Genomic DNA, 25,391 nt, shown 5'->3' on the forward strand with positions numbered 1-25,391 from the left:
AAACTACTATGTGCAACCAAGATATTTTCAATTAAGAACAATATGTCAAACAGAAAAAAATAGTCTAAGTTTAAGCTATGGATTCATCATACAGCATCAAAATTTCAAATCAGGTTTTCATAAGGCCCATCTTTAAAAAGAAAAGGAACTCCAAGATATAAAGTAAGCTATTAAAGATCCTGGTATTCTTCATCCTGTTTAAATGGCAGAAGCTTAACAGCCTCAAACTTCTTCCTCTATCATAATTATTTTAAAATCTCTCTAGAAAGGTAAACATCTTTAAATCTCTTGATCTTTCACAGATAGAGATCAAGTTAAAACAGTTAAAACACCTGTAGCAACAGTACTTCAAAATTCTAATGACTTTTAGGACTTAAAATCACTCTTACTTTCACATGTTTTCTTTTTAAATTAAAATCTTTAAATGAAAAATTCGGGTTTTGTTTCTCCATGCATGTGACAGAATTTTTCAGTATAGATCTTACCATTCACTGAAGAATCAACTGCTTTGTTCATTTTATTGAGGTTATCCAATGTAGCAGTATGTGAAAGAAACTTGCTAAATGAGTGAATGCTTTGGGAAAACTACATCTATCAAAAATATGTTGCAGTGGAAAATTAATAGGATTTTTCAAGTTGGTGTAAAAAAGTGCACTTAAAAATACAAACTCATTATTTCTCTTTCATTTTGTGCTGCATACCCAAAGAAAACAGAAGTTAAATTATTAAAGGGTTATTTGTAAGTACAGTCTCAGAAGCACACCATACAAATGTATGTTTAACTTTCTGTGATATATTTACCTCACGTACTTTTAAAGATTCATTTTGCATAAACAGAAGTTAATACGAAAAAAATACCTGTACCCACATTAAAATGTGTATCACACTTGAGAAAAGCTAAATGATGTCATTAATTCACCACAACAAAACCTTTAGCTTCACCTAGAAACAGAAGTCATAGTTTTTTTATTCTTCCCCATTTGGTTCCTTTTTAGCTTATGATCATTCTGACCAACAAGTATCCATCTAGTAAATCCAGAGGGGGTACAAGTCTCTATTCATCCATACAGCCAGACAGATTCACATCTGATCACACCAGTTTTCAGAAGAATTCACTCAGCTGGATTTGGTGTACTTAGGTTGGTTTAAGTGACAGATTTTATAAACTGTCAAAGTTTATAAAAAGTCAACGGATATTAGCACTCTCCTAGGAGTTGTTTTTAAATTGGTTGAGTCCACTAACTGGATTGCAAAGCTAGTTTCTTGCAAAAGCTGACCAAAGGAACATAATCCTCAGTACCCGTAAGTAGAAGTATATTCTCCTTATAGGTAAGATTGGGAGTTTTCTTTACTCCCAAGTAATAAAACTGTATTTACCTTGTTAACTTTAGAATTTGTCTCCTTCTCTTGTTTCTTTGCATCTTCTTTTCGTTCTGGTTTCTGTGCTGCTGCAGGTTTCTCCTCCTCCTCTTCAGGTCGCTTCTTCTCAGGCTTCTGATCCCGAGTCTCCACCACCTTCGGAGTAGGCTTGGATATTCTTGGTGACCGCCTTAACGTGCGGCCAATGCTGACCTCTTCTGGCGGTGTTTCTGTCTTTCTCTTCCGACTAGAGATCCTGATTGTTAATTTAATTCCTTCTTTTTGTCTTTCAGAAGTTATTTCCTTATTCTCTGTTGCACAGGTTTCTTCTTCAGAAACTAGCTTATACTTAAATTTGCTTTTAGGTACTGGAGATTCCTTTTTACTCTCCGAGGAGTCCTCTAGATTAGATGCATGAGCATCATCTAATCTATCAGGCTCTGTTTTGGCAGTTTCTGTCTCTTCCTCTTTTTTTTCAGGGCTGGATTTTTCTTCTACTTTGCTCTCCTCAGGCAGAACCAATTTACTATCCGAGTCCTCCTTTTCTGAAACAGGTTTCTCTACTGTAACAGGTGAAGTGGATGCAGGAGGTATCTCAGCAACGTTTGGAGAGTCGTTTTTCTCCTCAGGCTCATCTTTACTTTTCAAAGTCTCTTCACCAGCCAGTGCAAGTGTAGGCAGTTCTGCAGGAGCAGTTGCATCTGGAGACATCTCTAGCTTCTCTGAACATTCTTTGGGTGGTGGCAGGCTGTCGTTTCTCAGATCAGCGGCTTGTTTCTCTTCAGTTGTTTTGGCACAGTCTTCAGAGTTTGAAGATTCTTCTGCTATTGTCTCAGTAGTTGTGCTGTCAAGGGACTCTTTTTCCACAGGACTAGATTCCTCCTTTGAAGGCACTTTCTGATTAGAAACCTCAGAGACCACATCCCCGATCTCTTTCAGTACAGTTACAGAATTTTTTTCAATCTCACAGGTTTTTATAATTTTACTAACAGAATTTAGGGAGTCTGATACTTTTTCCCCACTTTTTCCATTTTTCTCTTTTAATGAGGTGCTGTCTTCCACAGCAATAGCAGAGTGTTCTGACTTATTATTTTGTATGACGCTCGGGGTTGTTTTTTCACAGCTAACCTCTCCATTTACTAGCACTTTCCCATCAGGACATAGAGCAGTAATGGTAGGGACTCTCTTAAAAGCTTCTTCTTCTGGTTTCCCTTCTTCCTTCAAGACATCCTTTGTTGGAGTAACACACTTACACAGGGGCCCTTTTATTGGACTGTCATAGTCATCTGTCAGTTTGATCTCCCGCTTTTTAAGGGGTATTTTTGCCTGTTGGTCATTTTTAAGTTTTTCATTTTCTTCCACAGATTTCTCCACAATTTCTTGTGGAGTTTTGACATTAACACAAAATTCTAACTTCTCTGGCTCATGAACTGCTATTTTGTCCATACAGCTTTTTACTTCTTTTAGGTCTTTGGATTCTGTTTTGTTTTCCTTCACCTCTACTTTAACAGGCTTGACATTTTCCTTAAAGGAGTCACTTTCTTCCTTGACAGTTTGCTTTTCTTCATTGTATTCTGAAGGTTTCTCTAATTTCACTATTACTGGCAATTTTATAATTTCTTTTTCTTCCACTTTCTCAATTTTAAGTGCATTTTCATCTTCTTTGACCACAGGAGGAGGAAGGCTTTCTGATTCCACTGACTGTTCCTCTACCTCCTCTTTTTCTTCTTTGATTTTCAATTGATTTTCTGTTGACAGAGAAAAACAGCTATGAAACAACCAAGGGACTTACAGGATAACAAAGAACTTCATCAAAACAGAGGCATATCTAACAAACCCAACAGTCCAAGTCTTGCACAAAGGACTCTCCTCTCACTGAATTTGTAGAAATCTGGCTTCTATAATACTCATTAAATAAGTGAGTTGACAATTTTTAGCTATAGAACCACGTTCAGTTTAGTTATGTACCAAGATAAACCTAAATTTCAGAAGCCAGCAGCAGAACTCTAGATATATGCTTCTTTCAACACACATCTCAGTTCCTTCTTCAGTAATACTATAATACATCCAAAGGATACATAAAACCTAGGCAGAGGCATGAAATACCACTTGAGTTTCTGGACTATTTCAGAAAACTGAACATGGTATAAGATTCCATGGCCTTCAAGAGAAATTTCTCACAGAAATGAGTCCCCTGTTTGTACATGTTTTTATTTCAAGATATACTTAACTACTATATTTCAACAGTTCAGAGAAAAGACATTCAGCATTATGATTTACGGCAAAATTCATCTAGGTTCTCCAGGCAATGCCCACATCTCCTAAATGCAGACAATATTTTACACTCACTTCATCTGCTGTTTTTAAAACAAGCAAGGAATAGTACCATATTCCAAGAAACCTGCACAGCTTTAAGAATCAGGTTATTCCACCTGGCTAACTCAGTTTTAGATCATTAGGGCTTGAAATATAGTTCCATTACCTAGAATAAACCATACAGCTATTTTGTCTCTATGCACTTCAGCTTGTTATTTATTTTTACCACAGCCTCTTGATACTTCAGGTTTTCTTACTTTACCAACCATGTTGTGTCAGCCAGAAATAGAACTAATTAGAAAAAGCAAATACAACAGCACTGTATATACCAGAACAGCAGCTCCTGCCACCTGGAAGATGCTTTTGCAAGCGTGCCACAACTGCAAACAAAAAGATGGGTTTTTTCCTTCTACCTCACACCTCTCTAACTGAGCTAGTTTTTTGCATGATGTGAGCTTCCAAAAGTGGTTAGAAATATACAGGGGAAAGGACGTGACAGCTAACAATTACATCAAAGAAATTAAGTGTTTTAGAAAAGAATAGTGAGGAGGAATTCACAGATCTTGTATTTTCAAATACAAGGCATGTATCCATATAAATCTCAGTATCAGTACAGTAAAGATGTATCTCTAAGGCTCCAGAAGTGGTAAGTTGTTTCAGAGGTGCACATTTTGAAGGCTCAAGGCTGGTTTTTCCCCCTTCATAGAAGTGGTCCACACTCAGAGCCCCTGTAAGTGCCTCTGCAAAGATATCTATCTGTAACAGTGAGAATGAGGTATTTTCTCTGTGTCCAAATTCCTCCACTTTCCCTTTATTTCTGTCTGTCTAAACTTTGCTCAGCCATTTCTTCCCATCACCTACTGCTTCCTCCCAAACTCCATCAAGGATCACCAGAATCCCAAAACCTCTCCATACCAAAAATCAGCAGATGTTCTTTAGTTTAACTCCCTGAACTAATCACAAAACATTCCACACATACACAAAATTACTCAATGCACAGGCTCTCCTAAACACAACTAGAGTCAATCAGTGAGGCCAGTAAGCACTGGGTTAGGTTACCATGTATTTCCATGCACTAATTTAATGATATGTGGAAAACAGCCAAAGCCAACAAATGTCAGGTCTTCCAGCATGTTTTCCCTGCATCTTAATAGGGGTTTCAGTGCAATCCCTGGACTACAAGGAGGAAATAGCACAGTTTCTCGACTGAAAGGCTCTAAGGAATGTTCTGTGACACACTGACAGCATTCAAATCACTGAAAATGTAAATAATTTCATTATTCATTACACAGGACATGGACCTGTAGGAGTGAGGCTATGAAAATGCTCAGAGGGCTGGAGCACCTCTGCCATGGAAACAGGCTGACAGTTTGTTCAGCCTGCAGAAGGATCTGGAAAGACCTTAGAGCATCTCCCAGTACTTAAAGGGGTCATACAAGACTTTGATAAGGGCATGGAGTGACAGGATAAGGGGGAAGAGCTTTAAACTAAGAGAAGGGAGATTTAGATTAGATATTAAAAAAAAAATCTCCTCTTTACCACTGTGAGGGTGGTGAGGCACAGGTTGCACAGCAAAGTTGTGGCTGCTCCATCTCTGGAAGTGTTCAAGGTCAGGCTGGATGGGGCTCTGCACAAACTGATCCAGTAGAATATGTCACTGCTCATTGCAGGGAGGTTGGACTAGATGGCCTTTAAAGGTCCCTTCCAAACCAAACTACTCCATGATTCTGCAGCTAGTGCCTAGAGGTGATTTTACACCAATACACAGCCTAATGCAAGTACTGAGCCAGGTGAACGTGCCACAGGATTTGGGGAATTATCTACAGTATAGATTTGGGTATGTTTTCAAATGGCTGCTCCTGAATTCAAAGTAAAGCAAAATCATATCAGCAGAAGAGGTCTCAATCAGATGATTTAAGTTGGCTTGACTGAGATAAAAGCACAATCAATACATGGAATTAATTCTGCAGTGTTGGAAACTATGCAGGTTCTGTTGGCACTTACATGCAGAGTTAGATACTGGAAATGCCTTAGACTGAAAGACAATTCTGCTGGGCTTTGTCACAATTTACTGCCATTTCTACAATCATCTCTTAGTACTTCCACAACAAGGCCAATTTTATCTAAATGTTTATTTATTTCTTCTGTTCTACACTGCTTGTTGCAAAGAAGGAGAATACAAATTCCTTCTCTTTGATACTCAAAACCAAGACAAGCCTTGGCTAATTTCATATATCCAATTAACTTCTACACATCTGTAGAAACACGTAATAACACACTGGAATACCTAAATTTTGTTTCTGATTGTAAAAATATTTTCCTGTATTTTAACAAAACAATAAGACCTGGAAGTAAAACTGGGGTAAAATTACTTGGGATAACAAGCTTCTAGTTTTTCATGACCCGAAAGAAGAACAGATTCTTAAGAAGTCAAATACCTGGGGCTCACTGATACTTAGCAAAACCAATGCACAAACCAACAAGTCAGGCAAGTTACTAAATATGTGCAATGACTTGATAGTAAGGAAGGAAAAATGTTCTTGGCTTTGATCTTGGAGATCTTTTCTAGCCTAAATAATTCTGTGATATTAATAACAACAACATAATGGAGGCAGATAAGGACAACCTTGCTTCTACAATGTTTTAGCATTTTAAGTTGTTTAAATTTAAGCTCATGTCTTCTTGAAATATTGTGTCAACTGTGAAACATGAGGAAATAACCCATATTTTTTCTGATTCTAACTCAAAAGAATAAACACCACATCCAATACTGTCTTGATTTCAATCATGGCATTGCACAAGCAGATTTTTTTCTTTTTCAAATTTTAATGTTGCTAAAACAGGAGAAGTTTGGCAGCAGTTCAATGCCCCATAAAAACATACAATAACAAGCATTTACATTTTACGAAATGTACAGAAAAAAAAAGTTACTGAGAAAATGGTTTTTTACACAGCTCTCTTCCTAGAAATAAATGTTTGAGATTAAATATGTACTGAAAAACCTCCAAATTTATTCAGAATTTCAAAGCATTCAATATTTACTTGATTTACTTTTTTTAAGTCCTAATCTAACACAAACTTTTTGTGAAGCTGAAAATTCTAACACTGTCACAGCAAAACACTTAAAGTGTGAGAAAAGAAAGCAGAAAACCTTGTGTAGCTGCTTCTTCACCCTTTTTGGTGTCTTCATCTTCTATGCTTGGACTTTCACGTGATGAATTCTCCTGCTGAGAATTGTTGTTTTTCAACAGAGCAGGATCAATTTGTGCTTTCAAGAGCTCAAGGGTCTCGGCAAGCTCATTGCGGTTTCTAGAGAGAAGAGAAAAACACACTGCCTGATAAGCCACTTACTTACCCCAAAGGGATTCAGAAAGAATAAACAAACATCTGCTTCAATTAATTACCCTGGAAATTGTATAGAGTTATATGGTGAAAACACAAGCACAGTGAAATACTTGACCCACCAGTGGCTGCGCCTTTGCAGTCAGAAACCTTTCAATTTATCCATATCAAAATAAAATTATGCTTCTGGAAGGACCATATCTACTTACCTATCTTAATTTCTGCTGGGTCTGGATCCAAGCTGCTACTATTATTCTGTTATTTATTATCCTCTCATTAACCATCACTGATTATTCTTTGCTATTTCTTTTTTTCTCTCAGCAGAGAACAAGCTACAGCTCCCTGCTCATGCACCAAAGCAGCAACCATATCATTTGGGTGAAATTTGCAAAAGCATACAACAAATACTTTTTGGAAGTGCTTATCCTAAGCACATGCAACAAACACCAAATTGTTTAGAAAACTCCATCAACTCATAACAGCAAAAAATGTTGGTGAACATCTGCATGAGCATGAATCTCAGTGCACTGTAACTCCTTATTTAAACTATACATCCAACTATTGAAAAAAAACCCCTTAATTTATAAAGAATTTGATCCAACGTTGAACAGTCACTGCTTTCTTTACGGACTAGAATAATAAGGCTCTCACATCTATTTGTCAAAGTCAATGTTCAGCAATTTGTTTTCTCCAGGTTTACAGAAAGAAAGGAAGCCTGCAACAATCGCAGCATGTGGAGTCTCACAGGTTTTAAAACCATTTCAGACTTCTTAATGCATTACTGTGGTTTTCTGCTGTGAGTGTTGAGTGTTAGAACCTTCCCAGCAGAAGGTTTCTTCTTTTGGCAATGAATTTTGGAGTCTACAATGCACAGAAGAGATGGATGATGCATGAATCAGCTCTTGATCTGTTTGTTTGGATACATCTACTTTATTCCCCCACTACAGCTGTCTACATGTAACAATAACAAAAGATATTGCTTATCATTTTATGGCTCTTTGATAGTGGTTTAAACATTTCTGTGTGACTCCCTCGGTTACTGAAGTCATGGTAGTGTAAATAACAGTTTGGGTTTGAAGGGATCTTCAAAGACTATCATGTTCCAACTTCCCTGCTATGGGCAGGAACATCTCCAAGACCAAGTTGCTCAAAGCCTTATCAAATCTGGCCTTGAACATTTCCTGGAATGGGGTGGCCACAGCTTCTCTGAGCAATCTGCGCTGCTGCCTCACCACTCTTACAGAATTCCTCCGTATCAAATCTAAACCTGCCCTCTGTCAGTTTGAAGCCATTCCCCCTTGTTCTGCCACTACATGCCTCTGTAACAAATTCCTCTCCCCTTTTGGCACTAGGGAGGGCTCTGAGTTCTCCCCAAATCCTTTTCTTCCCCTGGCTGGACAACCCCAAATCTCTCAGCCTGCCTTCATAGGAGAGGTGCTCCAGACCTCTGAGCATCTCCTTAGCCTACTCTGGATTCTTTCCAACAGCAGTAATTGCAATATAACTTCCCCAAGAACAAATCTGTCCACTTGTAGCTTTCCTAAAGTTAAAGAAGCATGAGTATTCTATTATCTAAGGCATTTAGCTGGCCAGGAAGCAATATGGAGCCATCATCCTCAAGACAGTCTTTTCTTGCTATCCTTTCTATATATTCACTGTAGCTTGAACTAGCAGGAAACAAATTATGTGATGGCTGCTACCAACAAATTTTTGAGTTATTTCTGTACATGATTTTTCACCAGAACAAAGATGTCAATGCAAAAATCCCACTGTCATGAATCCTACCGTGTCAGAAATGAAGATTTATTGAAATACATTTCTGAGCACAAGTCACAAATAGCTAAACCCGCCCCCCCTATAAACAAAACAAAACAAAAAAAAAAGGAATACCTAACAATGCACTTCCATGTGGATCCATCCTGGTCATCCTGTTCTTCTATGTACATCCTGACATTATGCTCTTGATCTAGCTGATACCAGTACATGAGGCCGTCCTTGTCCCGACCAATGGGCTGCAAACGCATGGAGTCAGCATCCTCCTCGTTAATGATATTCTTAAACTTAAGATTGTCATCAAACTGACATTCACAGAGATACTGAAAAAGTAGAAAGACTGGTAAGTATCAAGAATATAAACAGAAAGAAGAAAATCAGCTCATTTCATTTCAGCGTGATTTGGAACTTGTTTTTAGGCCTCTCTCTGTTGGATCTGTGTGACAGCTGTAGCTATCGTTTTTTTCCCAGACCATACTGCTTTTAAATAAGATACAAGGGGGTTTGGGTTGGTTTTGTTTTTTTTAACCTGGCAAATTTAGAAAGCTCATTCTCAATTTTTATTACATAGTACAAATTATCTCACTCTACAATAGAGCCCATACATAACTTGGAACCAACCCTGACAATTTTGACCACAGAAGATGAAATCCCATTTTGCCTTTGGAATTCAGCAAGGTAACAAACACATTTTAAAGTGTGTATCGCACAGGCAAAGAGCTCTTGACAGAGCAGTAAGCACGAGACTATTTTCATACAAAGTGTGAAAAACATGCAAACAAAGTGTTACATGCAGTTTGGGTCCACCCCACTACAATGAATAATATTATGTCTGTTCCAAGATCAGCTCTGTATTTAACATATGCTCTTATGGTTCAGTCAAGCTAAATTTGTAAGACCTCTTAAGTGAGTGAGGAAATAGTAATTTAGAACCTTAGCTAATGAATGTGTACCTTCAGAATCCCCAGTTTGCATTCCACACTCATTTCTAGGTATCCTTTTTTTTCCATCTCCCAAGCCCAAGTGCTGTTGAATTCTTGACATATCTGTTACAAATGAAATAAGCAGATTTCTAAGGTTAGGAGAAAAAAAGCAACTTAAAACTTTTTTATTAGCAGCACCTTACTACAGTAATTAATTATACATGATATCTCTGGGATTGCAGTCAGAAAGTCTTACAGAAAAACAAAAAGTAAAACTGAGGCACGTTAGCAACCGCTGTTGAATTTTCATGGAAGAGGAGATCATCAAGGTCCTGATCACCACACTCTCTAAACATCCTAAATTAGGTAGCATGACTCTGGAATGGGAAGGTATTATTGTCTTTGCTGTGCACATATCTCAGATTTTTTTTATTTCTGTCTATTTAGAATATAAATTCTCTCAAGCAGACACGACTTCCTATTCTATCTCCTTGCAGCACTTAGCAGACAAGTTGCCAGCGTCTCTTGGGGCCCCCTAAGTCCCTCAACTGCAAGGCAGATAAACACAACTGCTACTCACTCCACACTGTGGAAATTATTATTCTTTACAAATCTTGAACTTCAAGCTGCTTGACAAATATTTTTTAAAATAGTGTAACCATAACCAACTTCAATTTATTTAAAGCGAATAAATCCAACCACACCAATATGGGGGAAAAAATTCTATCACAAGAAAAAGCAGCAGTAGAGGAGACACAGATTGAATCAGCATGAGCTCCAATAATAAAGGTGAAGAAGAAATTCCCTCTCCTCCTAAACAACTCAGATGTGCTTAAGACAACTCTCATGAAGACACAAGCTGCTCATCAATTGAGGACACATGGAGGGATCTCCAGTCAGTGAGGCTATTCCAATGGAAATATCCATGAGGAGGCAAAAGCTGATCACAGCTACACCTCCAGCTGGAATTAGTTTGAAGTGCCACTGCTGAATCACAGCTGTCAAACTAGTGCATAAAGCACTGCTGCCCTTCAGTCTGCAAGGCTGGACTCAATCAAAACAGTGCAGTCTCCCAATTAACAAATTATTATTATTAAACATAAGATACAGTTACCAAGCTACTTAGAAACCTGCCAATCACATCTGAATGCAGCTGTCTCTAGAAACAGCAGCAAAAATAATCCTAAATTTCACCCAGCAAAAGTACAGATTAACTGATTCATAACGTAAAACTCCACTCCAGCTAAGCAAAGGGGCTGCTACCCGCCCGCATCCCCACAGCCACACCACCAACCCTCCACTAGCCCTAGCACTGACACTGCTTCTCAGGTGGCACAAGGGTACACCTGCAGTTAGGTCAGCTCAGCCACACCATAAATCATACTTTGATTTTAAGCTGTGACCTACAGAGAACAGTGAAGAGCACTCTGGTCACAAGGGATCCTGCTGAAGAGCAGTTTTTCCTGCTCTGAGGTTAAGGAATATTACACAGGGACTTCTCTTATGCCAAGCCAAAGCTCACAGCAGGAGACAATTGCTGCTCGCTCACAAGATGAGACTACTCCACTTTCTCTCTCCTTTTCAACCATGTAATATGAACAACACTGGGAAACTATATCAAAACCCTTGCTCAGGGCATATGCCAGTTGCTGTTCATTATTTACTCACTCATTAAGTATGGGAGCAATAATGAGAAGTTTCACGTGCTATGAAGTGTGTGACTGTCAGAGCAAAAGCTTTGAGACATCAGAGCTGATGAAGCATCTGTTCAAACCAAAATGACTACATTTTGACAATTAAAAACCAGATAATTGTGCTTTTTCCCAACAAGTACTGTCACAACCCCGAACTACAGATCTCATTGATCCAGGCTCTGCTGAAATCTTAGTCTCTACCTTCCCAGAGAGGATGTTTCACATTGATCACAAAGCTGCTGCTTCGAGGAACTGCTGGCTTCTGCATACTAAGAGTGGTCAGCACGTTCCCACCCTGCAAGAAATGCTGAAACATCTCTCAAAGAATCCCAAAGCAGCCATGATGGCATCCAACAGTATTACCAGAGTTCCAAATGTTCGCTTTAAGCAAGGAAAACAGGAACATGAAAGAAGAATCTTCTTGATAGAAGAGTCTCCTTGGGTGGGACTACAGACACCTGAATTTCTAACAACCAGAAATGTGTTCAGAATGTGCTGATTTTGGATTGAAGGTTTCAGATGAACCAGTGCAGAGAAATTTTCTCTGTAAAAAAATTTAAGTTACGTTTGACAATATTTAAGTAAAACACTTTGTCAGGAGACCCTGCAATGTGACCTCACTACATGTTTCTCAAAATCAGCGAAGATGGACACTTCCTCTGTGTTGTTGGAGTGCTTGGGACCAGGCATTTCTTTACCTCAGCCACACATGACCACAAGACATTCCTTGTGCAGAGGAGTAAAGTCAGACTCACAGAGACCTATGGCCATTTTCTTCCATAAAGACTAGTGCATGTTCTGGTGGATCCAACTTGGGTGGTTCACCACCAGAAGAGAGAAGGGAAAGAACCATCCTCTACCATGTTCAGTTACTATCCCAAAATACATCCATCTGTCAAAATAGCAGCCACAGCTTAGAGACAATTTTTACGATACTCTTTATATGCACAACAGTCAAGTGAAATGCATTTTATAATTAGTTGGTATAGAAACAAAATATAATAATACATACATGAATAAATATTAAGAGCATCTAAGTCTGAATGTCCTCCACTAAAGTTTCTGCCTAAATAAGAACATCTAGGATATATCAGGCCCTGTTTTATCAAAGCAACACATCAGTAGTTTCTAACAAAGGAAAAACAGGTCAGCTTTGCCTCTTAGAGTGTCATCAATAATATGTGGAACAATACTGCAGGCATCAAGGAAAAATGCTCTCAGTGGTTCCACACCTTTTCAGTTTTTCCTGGCTTTTGCGGCATTTCCCAGTACTCTTCCTTGCTTTTCTAAATTAATCATACTCCTTTGAAATGGGGACAATATTAGCATACCTTTCTAATTAGTTATATTCTAATTCCTTTGTTCTTCTAGGTTCCTTTGAACCAGTGGCCAGAATAAGCTTCGAGTTAGCTCTGGAGACTGTTAAATGAAGTAGAATTTATTAACACTTACTCGGTCTTAACAGGGGTTTGAGGGAGGGTTTCCTCACTGCTTCCCTGAAGAAGAATTTCCAAAATGCTTTGAAGAAGATTTTCCAAACTACTCCCACAAACTCGTTTAATCGCCCTGCTTTCTGCTTACCACACAACTGCTAAGTGGCTCCAGTGGAGTACATAAGTTCACAAGTCAGAGTTGGGTTTTCTCAGTTTTCTGCAATGGGTTTTGGGTTTATTAAGGAATTTAACACAATTCAGCAACCACAGTACTTAGTAATACACAAAGTATACACAAGTTACATAAATTATTACATTACTATTTTTAAAAGTTATCATCAATGCTTTACAATTGGTTAAGAGGTCAGAATTAACAAAGGCCCTTTAGCAGGTTATTCCTCAACACATTCCCAGAGCTAAAAACTTCATCATCTTAAAGGGTACATGAACCTCAAGACAAATTCATACCTCTGTAGAGTTTATAGACAGCATTTAAGGGAAAACCTGCAGCTGGATTTGCCAAGTGCCATGATTTGCTATTACCACGATGCTGTATTTCTAAGCAAGATGTGATCATGGCTGTACAGACAATAACAAGATTACAGTTCTGTGGATTAAAAGACGCATGGAACATATCCAGAGGGGAAATGAAAACCTACTAATTTTGACTATCCATATATTTTCATTTTTTGAAGCAGTGAAAATTATTTAAACTGGAAACTATTTGTATGCAAAGTGTCAACAAAGACACAGCTGCAATTAAAATACCACGACAGAATTATGTAAAACAATGGGATGCTCTATTTTTACTGATGCGTAATTACATTTTCATCTTAGCTGTGCCATTCTGAGCATGCAGATATAAATCACTGCAATACTTTCTTTTATATTAACACATGCTGTAAGACATCCGCATGGTTCCTGTATGAGTATCAGCCAAATCCCAGTAATTAAATCATATTCGGACAGGTGATATACAAATAAACTGCTATTGTACAGATCTCTGCTCAATTTAACCCATTTGCATGCTACTAAATGTTTTTTATTTAGGGTCTTAATATTCAAGAAAGTATTTTCCTGCCAGTTGTGAGGGTGGACACTCTTTCAACATGCAGAAGATGGTGCCTATTTTCAGAGACTTTTTTTTCCACAAGCCTAGGCAGACTGCATGTTCAGCTGGGATCTGGTGCATGCGTGTCGATGCTGGCACAGCCCAAGGCTCCCGTAGCTCATACTAGGGCTTGCTCACACAACTGCTCATCACAACCATATTCAGCATTGCAGAATAATACAACATGCATTTTGTACCTTGATCAAGTATTTTTCCCATCTGTCTGCTGTGACAGACTTCCCAATCTTTCTCATCAGTTTCAAGTGAAGCTCCACCAATTCTTTTGGGACTGCGGTATTGAGAGAGAGAAAAAAGAAAAATACAAAAAAGAAGTAGTTAAGTCTGGTGCAAATATTTTTCAATGCTAAACACTGGTAACACTGAAACACTGTGACAAATTAAGACATTTTAATAAAACAGAAACTTGAAACCTGCTGAAGAGCCACCCTGCAACTGAGAGATGGAGGAAGGTTAATTCAATCACGAGTCTTGTTTAGATTTACATTTAGGATAATCATCACCCTTCAATTCAAGGATATAGAGCTCAGTGATAAACCTGTGGAAATTCTGGCAGTGTTAAAACCACAAGTGTACCGGAACTACTCCACTCAAACACCTACAAAAAAAAATACTGCAAGTGGCACACCTGCAGCTGCCTCCAGAAACCCCAAAGCCATATTCTGCCCCATGCCTGGAGTATCACTGCATCCAAACTATTTTTCGCCAGGTGCATGGTATTAAAGTAATGTTCCTGAAACTCTGTTCTTACAGATGTAGCTTTGCTATACACTTTCCCTTGTACTGGAGGGACAGAGAGGTTCTCAAGATATGGGGCTTGAGGTATGGTTGCCAGAAGTGCTGCAGAGTAGCTGTACCAGTGCTGTCACAAAATGAAAGTTTTCCAACCAAATGTATGCCTTTCTTAGTGTACGCTCCTCAGAAACTTCAACAGCTTGTCTCAGCTCACATCTGTGACTTATAAATCAATTTGGCACCACCAAGTGGCAAATTTGCAGAACATTGATTTTATAAATTAATGAGTAGCATAACTTCTAAAAAATATGTAATTGATAATTATTAATGGAATTCTACATGCCCAGTGACATCAGCTTTATCATCTGTAATTTTCTGAGAAAAACTTCAAAAATTAAGTTTTCAAGTATTTTCATTTCTCTGTTCTTTGCATATAATTTTATGTTCCAAAAGCATTTTCAGCACTCCATGCGCACACACATTGAAAGCTTTAAAGCCAAGAACTTTTATCCTCATAATTTATGATTACCATTTTTCTGCTGGTCCATAACACTATTTGACACTGGATAAGCAGCTGGGACATCAAATGTGTTTGTTCTAAACTAGACACCACTGAGATGTTCATTCTTTTACTCATTTATACATTACCTGTGTGAATGTTTTCAATATCTAACTTGACTTCTCCCAACCTTTCTTTGTCTTTCAGTCAAATGCCTCGATTTACAGGTGAACATACTGAGTTGCTAAAAAAATCAGTGAGGAAAATGCTTGTGTTGTTTCAGAAATAAAGACATTTCATACACAAACTCCTTCAATAAATAAATAAATACAAAAAGTACCAGCCTGCTACCCTCAAAGAGACCTCTTTTCTGTGTAAATAATTCATAAGCAACAAGTCCTGACTTGTTTTCTTATATTATATTCCATTTGCATATAATATTTCCATTACATATTGAACTCAGCTAGTACCTCTCCTTGCTTTTCGTGAGAACTGATGCTTTTCATGATTCTGAACTAACACAGATTTTAAAAGGAACAAGATCAAAGGTCTTAACCCCAGTAACTGCCAAGCAGCTGGCACTAACAAAATTAAGCACAAAGCACTTTGTACACATGAGCAATTCTATCTATGTTAAGTCACACAATTAAACCTCTGCTTGTGTTTGTGTGACATGGAACTGAGCCAGGGTATTCAAAATTTTGCTGAATCAAAGCTTTTGTTCAGCATCCTTTTTTATTTGTTTGTTTTTAATCAGACCTCTTTTTATGGGTCCATACTGATAGGAATCCTAGTTTAAAGAAGCACAGGTGATTTGTTTCAAATAATCAAATTCCCAGTCACCAAAAATCTCTGCTAGAGCTTCAGTGTTAGGGAAAATGAAAAACTTTAAAAACTGGAGTAATATGCACACTCTTGGGTCAGCACTTCCTGTGAGTTGAGTTAGTACCTACGGAAAACTCACTTTTCTCAGTTCCAGCATCTTAGCTCCTGTATTTCTAGGATCTTCATGATGTATTGATGTGATAATTTCTACAAACTTCACAAAACACTTCATACCCATTCTCTGTTTGCTACCCTTTCAAGACGCTTTCCATGTATTACACAATATTAATGACTGGATTTCTAGACTGGCTTTTTACCTCTTCCCTTCGCTGAGAGGAATCCCTCAAGTAATGAAGGAGGCAGGAGGTTTGGAGAAGAAAACTGGTGTCTAGTTTGCTCTCTGGAGTGTGTGAAATGCAGCCTGACCAGCCACATGCCCCAACAACCACAGGAGCAGAAGCCTAGAGGACTGAGGAACAAACTCTATATTAAATCCACAGTAACTGTAAATAATACAGTATAACATACCTGACTTGTGTAAACACCAGCTAAGGGAGATGGCCCAGGAAGGCTAAAGAGTAGTGGCAAATCTCTCCCAGCACACTCAGCTGGCACTGAGTAAAATTGCGCCAGTACACACAATTAATACTTCAATCCTCTCAGAAATGCATTGAGCCTGCATAAATTAATTTACTTTTGTATAAATTAATTTACTTTTGTTCAGACTATAGAGAGAATTCCTGACAAGAGTTCATTGAATTGAGACATCAATAAGGATCATTTTTACAACACCGTTCACTCCTACATGGAAGAGAAAGAACATAACACCAAGAGAACGAACATAATTATTTTGGGTTGTGTTGCTGGCTGGTTTCAGCAAATAACAACAGTAGACTATCATCTCCTTTGCAAAATTTCATCATGTGGGACCTGCATTACTCATTTCAGGAACTTGTATAAGAATGTTCTACACTTGTAAAAATTTCACATAAGGGAAGGAACAATACACAGCATCATTCTTGTGTAACTGCCATTGTGTGTGAGGTCCTGGTCAAAAAAGCATGATGGAACATATTAAACAAACAAAGAAACAAAAACAAAAAACAAACCTCTAAATCTGAGTTATATTCTAAAACTTTTATGAAACTTTGATCTCTCTGGAAAAGTAATACAGGAGTTCTTTCTCTAAAACCTTCTCAGAATATGCCTAAGCAGTGGAAAAAACACTAGGACTGTATACAGGGCTAACAGCATTTGTACAGCACTTTTGTGGTATTTCAAAGAATTGGCTATAATTAAGCCACGGTGCATTCTGCTAGATATTCAAAAATAGATACTTTTCAAAGGAAGAAGTCATAAGCCAGGAAGAATGAGTCACTATATACAATTATAAGGTGTATATACAATTATAATGCGTAACTCTGGTGGAGTTCAGCCCATTTGTTAAGCCCCACACTTCCCTGGAGGGCAGGCTGTCATCTGGGCCTCACACAGAATCCTTTGAAGATTACTCTGTCTACTCCAGTATTTCAGAGAGCATCCTATACATCAGTCACATGTCTAATAAATTCGGGAACATCAGAATAATTGAAATGGATGAGAAAACATACAAACATGTGAAAACCCATAATCTGGCTAGAAAAGCTGTAACTTTCAAACACAATCACAGATTAAAGAATTTCTCATGCAGCCATAACCTCACTTCACCGCTATTTATTTTCCCTGCCAAAATGAAAAGGTTTACAACTCACCTAAAAAAACCTGAAACAGTGGATGAAAACAGAAAAAATGACAGTCCTGAGTCCAGAGGGAGGATGGGGGAATCTGTTATTTTGAAAATCATTATAAACAAAAAAGCCTTGGTATCAGAGCAGATCTGGAGTGCTGGTCACAGAGAGGAGGATCAGAACCACGATGGACACAGAGCACCTGTGGGTGATGTGGATTGCAAAGCCTATGCCTACTCTCCTCATTCAGGGACCCAGGAAGAGAACACTGAACTCTTAGTGCCAGGGGAACCTGGGGTGAAGGGAACAAAAAATAGAACTCTGGGATGCAAAGGCTGCTGGCAGTTTTCATGCTTCACGAACACAAACAGGTCTTCCCAGTTGCACTAGTAAACCATTTTCCATGCTAACTAGTTTTGGCAAGTGGAGGAAATAAAATGACTCATAAGACGTACATGGCAAATATTTCCATTAACCGTACGTTCTTTTTCATCCTTCTGCCTTGACCAAAATTACCTCTGCACACTATGACTGCACTGTCAAATAACACCACACTGAGCAAGAGGACAGCTGAGATTGATGAGATCATTAATGACCTCCCACCTCCTCTTCTTTCTGCTAAGGGAAGGTAGCTCTCAGCAACCTGCACACAGCTGATGTGGATTAGCTGCTGGCCCCTGCACAGTTTAATGGCAAGCAGGAGATGGTTTCCACCCTGTTCAAATGGCTCTGCTATGAGTGCCAGAGGGAGCTGTCCTGGAGGCACAGGCAAAGGCAAGAGCATCTCCTCAGATCTTAGTAAAGAGTCAGGACGTGGCTGCTGTGGAACAGGCTGCAGAGAGAAGCTGTGGATGCCCCACCCCTGCAAGTGTTCCAGGCCAGGCTGGATGGGGCTCAGAGGAGCGTGGTCTAGTGGAAGGTGTTGCGGCCCACAGCAGGGTGGTTGGAATGATCTTTAGGATCCCTTCCAACCCAAACCATTCTATGATCATTTACCACCAAGCTCATCACACACTAACCATGCAGTTAATTCCTTTTACAGACAGGTCCTTAGGCATAAATTTGCTTAAAGTCAGTCAGCTGCCTCCCTAATGAAAGGCACAAGAGTCCCCAATAAACATGTGACCATATTTCCAGCACCTTTAATATTCTCCTTTATTTCTGTGGAACTCTGAAGTCCCACTAGCAGTCTGAGGCAGCAAACATCTTGTCTTCTAGATTAGTTTCACCCAAAGAGAAGTCCCTCATCTGTTTCATTAAACAACTAGCAAACACTGAGTAAAAGAAAGGGAATAGTATCTCCCCTTTGGCACCAACAATATTTATGATAACATAAATATTCTTCTTGAAGAACTATCTAATTTGTTTCTTATCTCAACTTAGCATAAGAAAAATGTGAGAACCTTTTAGTTATTCACAGAAGTTTATACATCAGAGAAAAATGGCAGCCTTCATATGAACTTGGCATGATAAAAAAATGGAAAGACAAAACACCCTAGTTTGAAACCAGGCAAGAAATTTCAGTAAACCTCTGATAAAAAATTGTGTCAATAAGGAGCCCCATCTTCATGCAGCAAGCTTGGCATAAAAATAATAAATTTTCTCATGTGACCTCATGAGAAAAAGAGCAGTTGCTCCTGTTTGAAAGGACAATCTAAATCTTATTTTCTGAGTCACCTGATGAGTCTTATCCTACCAAACTGTGTGCCTACCAAAAAAAAAAAAAAAAAAAAAAAAAAAAAAAAGGCACACAGGAAAGGGAAAAAAAATTAAACCGCTCTGCCTCCGGAGTGAATGAAAAGAGCAATTAAACATGCTGTAATTAAACCACAGATCAAAACAGAACGAACAAGTCACCAAGTAGCAGTTTTATATCCTGTTCCTAGAAAGATTGTTGGCAGGCATTACAAACAAACAAACCACGCTCACATTTAAATGACATTGTTATCCTAGGAAAGCACTTTGAAATCTGGATGCTCACCAGCTAGATCATTTTCACACAAATACCCAAGTACATTTCTCTCTCTTAACTGTACAAATACATATTAGAAGATTCTCCTCCTACCTGGACGATTCAGAGCACAGGTCACTCTAACATTAGCCAGAAAAGGTAAGGTTTTTATCCTGCTGGTTAAACCCCTCCTACACATTCCCATGTGAGGAACGCAGCATACCACCTCTTTCACTGTTGCTTGCAAATGAATCGTGACCAATGTGGAAAGTGTTTAGAACTATAACCAAAACCTTTCTGCCCCCAGTTCTTTTAGTAAGTTGCATCACCAGCATAACAGACATTGCTAGCGGAGTTGCATCCTGACCTCACTGCATCAGTCCAACCCAGCACTGCCAAGTCCCAGCAGTAAACCATGTCCTCAAGTGCCACATCTACACAACTTTTAAATATGTCCATGAACAGTGAGTCCACCAGCCCCCAGGGCAGCTTGTTCCAGTGCTTGACAACCCTTTCCATTAAGAATTTTTCCTAATATCCAAATTAAAGCTCCTCAGCACAACTTGAGGCCATTTATTTTTGCCCTATTATTTGCTGCTTGGGAGAAATGACCAACCTCCACCTGGCTACCACCTGCTTTCAGGCAGTTGTAGTGTGATAAGGTCCCTCAAGCCTCTTTTTCTCCAGAATAAAAAAATCTCAGTTCCCTCAGCTGCTCCTCACCAGACTTGTGCTCCAGACCCTTCAGAGCCCTCCTCTGGACACACTCCAGCATGTCAATCTCTTTTTTGTACTGAGGGACACAAAACTGAACACAGGATTCGAGGTATGGCCTCATCAGTGCTGAGTACGGGGGGACGGTCACTGCCCGAGTGCCACTGGCCTTCTTGGCCACCTGGGCACACAGCTGGCTCACGCTGGCTGTCAACCAACACCCTCAGATCCTTTCCTGAGAAGTAGATTCCCAAACACTCTTTCCTAAACGCATAGCACCACCCTGAGCACCCTCTCCTCCTGTATCTTTTATTCTACAGTCTTCCCTTGTCTAGAGTTCAATCTGGTTATGCTTTGTTTTCTAATTCTCACACTACCATCAGTCACCTTCTCACTGTATACGAAACTCAGATTAAAAAATCACTTCCACTGTCATCGACATAACTCTTGAAGCTGGAATTAAAGGCCATAGCAAAACAAACTGAAGCCCTGGAGAGCTGTCCTTCAGCAGCCCTTTAGCAGACAGAAAATGGCTTAATATTTCACAATTCCCCCATTTCACTCTCTGGCTATTAAGTGCCTAGTGATGTTGGGGACTTTTTAAGCCAATATATTATAAGGAACAGCAGAAAGGTTAACAAAAGCAGCACTGATGTTAGAATAAAGCAAAAAAATTAGCAAGAAAAGCATGCTGCCCTGTGCAATGAAAAAGAATAGGAGGTAGAAGAAAAAAAGAAAATACTTCAAAAACAATGCAGGAAAAAATAGCACAGAATCTATTTTAGAAACCGGAAACAGTCCAGGAAAGACAGCAAATGAAATCCCAGTTTACTGACTCAAAAAATGTATTGAATAAAAAACGGGCTCCAGTCCACAAACTTAGGCCATGCAAAGAGCAAGTAAGACAAATCAAGCTGTGGCAGCAATATGTAAACAAGCAGATTGCCTGTAAAAACAGGTACTGAACACATCTGAAATTGTCACCGATTGCCATTGTTGGCAGTTAACTCACGTGCAGTGACAACACCGTACGTTTCTACTGCCTAAAATCAAGTGCTCTTGACTTGCTGATCCTACATTTGGGCATATACAAACCCTGACTGAAAGTGCTGGGACCACACCCCATGAAAACAAAGACACGCAGGTATCTTTCATTCTAGCCGGTAGAAACAGGACACTAAAATTACTCCCAGGATCCTTCTGCTTGCTGTTGCATCTCAGTCTCCAATACAACCAAGATTTTTAAACCAAGAACAGAAAATCCTCCTCATTTCCTTCCTTAGCCCTGAACTATGTAATTACAGTTCTCAGATAAAGTGTGGGTATGACAAAGGTGAAAAGTAATTGTAAAGATTACACTGTAGGAGTGGATTCTGGAGTACTTCACAGCTCCTCATTGCAAGTATGCATCTTCAGGGCTTCTGGACACACTGGGGTCAATTCACTTCAGAGAAATTTCAGTAGTTAATTTTTTTCCCCACTGCAAGAAGCAGAGATGAGCTGCAGTGGGTGACATCAACATACCCAGTTCAGGCACTGGGAGCCAGCCTTTGGAGCATGTTGCAGAATACCCTTTGCCCATTCTGCAACGGGGTTCTACAGAAAGCACAACTGGAGTTCAAAGCTGTAACAAAAAGAACAAGCAGGCTGATCAGAGGAGTTGATCCAACTCTGCAATAAGAAATGCTAACAAGGCACATATTCAGAAGTGCAAGCCCTCTCCAGAAATGTTGGTAGCAAAAGGAGAATTTACATCTAGATGTCAGTCTGGACTGAGGCACCTGCTGGCCACTACAATCATGGAGGCTCACATTGCAGAAAGGATGGAAGCAAAAGAGGCTGAGATGGCAATGTTCACCATGCTCAACTTTTGATCTAACACTAACAAGCTGCACAGCCATTCAAGTGGTAAAACTTAATTCAGTGTCGTTGTTCACTCTCACATCAAAATCACTGCTCCTCCTCCTAAGAGGGAGGCCCAGACAGAAGACAAGCAATTAGAAAAGAAATGTAAAATTCAAGGGCCCTAAGAAAGACTAAAAGAAAGTGTAATTCCTGCGAAAAGGAGCCTGTGTTTTCATTCCTACACCAAACCTCCTGGAATTTTTAAAATATTTTGCCATTAAAAAATAGGAAAAGGCAGCAGCATAGCAATAGGATTCATCTAAGCAAACGTAGATATTGACACCTGAGCTAATTCCATATAATCCATTTACAACCCACACAGAGAAACACTTTCAGAAAGTCAGGTCATCCTGAAGTAAAACATCCGAGCTCTGCTAAATACATTTGCAGAGATTAAGTCTGTTCTAGAATGTCTGGCAACTTTTTCCAGTGAAAACCACCGCTTTCAGCTGGGGAAGGTCTGAAACATGCAAGAGTATTATCAGTTACTAGGGGTGGGTACATCTCATTCTTAAACCCTTCCCTAAGCTCTTACGCTCCCCACTAGACACAGAATTACCACTGCAGATCTGACTTTAGCTCCTACAATTTATCTGTGCACAAATACTTCCAGCAGACAAAATCAAATGTCTAAGCATGGCAGCATTTGACTTCAGATGAAAGCTTATATCCTGCTATGTTAAACTAAAGCATCCTCAGTGCAGTGAAATAAGAGTTTAGCATACATGAGCATAGAGCTGTATACATCATGAGTTAAACTGTCAGTTTTATTTTAGCTTTATTCACTTAATGAACATAACAAGCTGCTTTTAACACTTTTCTGTTAGAGGATAAGGTGAATGAAAGTCCTTTTTCACTCCATTATATGAAAAGAAAATGCATTTTAATCCCTTACTTTGTTTTGTTACTAGAAACATCCCTCTGGTGTCAATTTTGCCACATATCTCAGGTACTATCCAAGTGTGAATATTAATAGCATTAACAGATGGAGGATGTTGATTATACTACAAAATCACTTTCTCCTACATCTCTCACTCAAACAAAAAGGCAATATTAAAAACTTCAGGTTGAGTAAAAGCCACTTTTCTAAACCAAGTTTCATTCCCAAGGTCATAATCCCTCAGTCTTCTGTTCAGATGGAAAAACAACCAACCACAAAAAAAAGGCAAAAAAACAAAAAACAAAACAAAACCCCACCCCAACAAAACAACAACAAAAAAAACCCCTAAACACCAGAACACCAAAGAACCCCAAATATTTACCCTCTTCTATGCATCACATAAGATCTATTACAAAGACATTTCTATCCTTTTTCAGATTTAATTTCACTGGTGATCCAACTTGCATTTCAAATAAAACTCACTTATACTCAGATTCACCATTTTATCTTTCATTTACCCACAATTTTACTGAACAATTGCAACAGGTAAATACTTATTTATAGTTTCTCTCTAGCTATCGAATATTGCAGACACACTTGTTCTGAAAACCTAGTCTTGCAAACCATAATCTTTTTTCACGGTATTTTTTGTTTACTGGACCCTAAAGAAGTACAAGTATAAAACTACAGTGCAAAGACACACATTTTATGTTTTTCAAAACATCTGGCAGTGACGAACTGGTGCAGAACACTTGAGCACTACTCAGTAAGCATTTGGTATTTGACAAGCATTATGTGAGCATGAGGTTTTTTTAAGGATCAGGATAAGCAAACTTTGAAGGTGAAGCCAACCCAAGTCATTCTGCAATGCAGAACATGCTTCCCTGTCAGCTAGAAATAAGCAACTGCATACTTGCTCTGCTCCAAGGTAATACCAGTTCATTAATCTATCAGCAGTGCAAGTGAAATTTTAAAATAAGTTTATAAAAATATCAGATATCCAGAATGAGATACATCATATCTCAGAGATGTGGGCAGAACAATCATAACAGAGCAACATTTCCAGCAGCTGACAAAGATTTTTGTGAAAAATAGCAGTCACACAGCCGGATGAAAGTCATTCTACAGATGAATTCATGATCCCAAACAAAGAATTCTACAACTTTAAACCAATTAGCACAGAATTTGAGGGTTCTTTTAAATTGATTCAGAGCTAGTAGCAACTTTTTGTCTATTATGTCTTAAGAAACCCAGGGAGCATGTGAGAATAGAAATTTAGGAAGCAGAATTGTCCAAGACAGTTGTCTGACAAAGTGCTGGTAGTACATAAAAACAGTGTGGTTTTTCACCAACTTCCTTAAGTCTAGATCTAAAATGAAGTCTGCTTTAGACTTAAAGCAGATCACTTATGTCCTCTTGAGAGCTGGTAACTGAATCATGCACAAAGTGAAGATTTACAGAAGTTTCATTCCTTGAAATGCCCAACTCTTAGGTATGAATTTCTATGAGCAAACTTATGTTTTGACCTGTCAACACTATTAAAATATCTACCCCCGTTAACATAATTCTTTTAATTGCAAGAAACGGTTTTAACTGTGGGGCGGTTGCAGATGCCCAGGGGAGCCAAGACTGCTGTGTTTGGGGTGACACCATCTCCTGTCTGTCCAGGCAGCCTCAAAGCCTCAAACCCCTTTGCCGGACTGGCAGCGCTGTTGCCTCTCCTGTTTCCTCTCAGTAACTCAGTGGCTCAGCTGCCGTCAGCCACCTCTTACACAACTTTTAATCTGAGCTAGAAAGTAAGACAAGGGTAACAGCCTGAAGGGACACTGAATTTGTAGCTACCATTTCCATAATGCCTGCCATCACTCAGTCCTCATGTCTGAGATACAAACCCTCCAACCTACACAACAGGTAGATGCTATCAGGATCTGGGAAGAACCTGGTGGCTTGGGTGGCAGACAAAGCACCACAAAGTAACCCAAACACACAACAGTATCTGAAAGCAAAAAACTTCTGCCATCAAATGCTTCCCTTCCCACAAAAGACAAAACAGACAGAAAGGATGGTGAACATAGCGAGCAGTATAAAAGGCTGAGAGTGCATGGCACTCTGAAAACGATGAGCCATGGTGCATATCACTCCATGTGACAGTGACCACCAGCTGCCGTTTCAGAAGGTGCGTAAAG

General features: G+C 39.0%; 1 protein-coding gene across 2 annotated transcripts in view; it reads right to left on the reverse strand.

Moving 5' to 3' along the window:
- Window positions 1-25,391, reverse strand: part of RSF1 (remodeling and spacing factor 1) — a 65,649-nt gene that overhangs the window by 26,927 nt on the left and 13,331 nt on the right. Inside the window, exons 1-6 of one of the 2 annotated variants that reach the window (XM_040054837.2) lie at window positions 16,346-16,444; window positions 14,149-14,240; window positions 9,744-9,836; window positions 8,908-9,113; window positions 6,827-6,984; window positions 1,378-3,107 (exon numbers count right to left, since the gene is read on the reverse strand). In XM_040054837.2, the coding sequence (XP_039910771.1) occupies window positions 1,378-3,107; window positions 6,827-6,984; window positions 8,908-9,113; window positions 9,744-9,836; window positions 14,149-14,205 (2,244 nt within the window). In that variant the 5' untranslated portion in view covers window positions 14,206-14,240; window positions 16,346-16,444. Of the gene's footprint in view, window positions 1-1,377; window positions 3,108-6,826; window positions 6,985-8,907; window positions 9,114-9,743; window positions 9,837-14,148; window positions 14,241-16,345; window positions 16,445-25,391 lie in introns of those variants that run through there. The other variant, XM_040054836.2, reaches the window with a different exon arrangement.

Source organism: Hirundo rustica, chromosome 2 (assembly GCF_015227805.2).
Source record: "Hirundo rustica isolate bHirRus1 chromosome 2, bHirRus1.pri.v3, whole genome shotgun sequence".
NCBI lineage: Eukaryota > Metazoa > Chordata > Aves > Passeriformes > Hirundinidae > Hirundo > Hirundo rustica.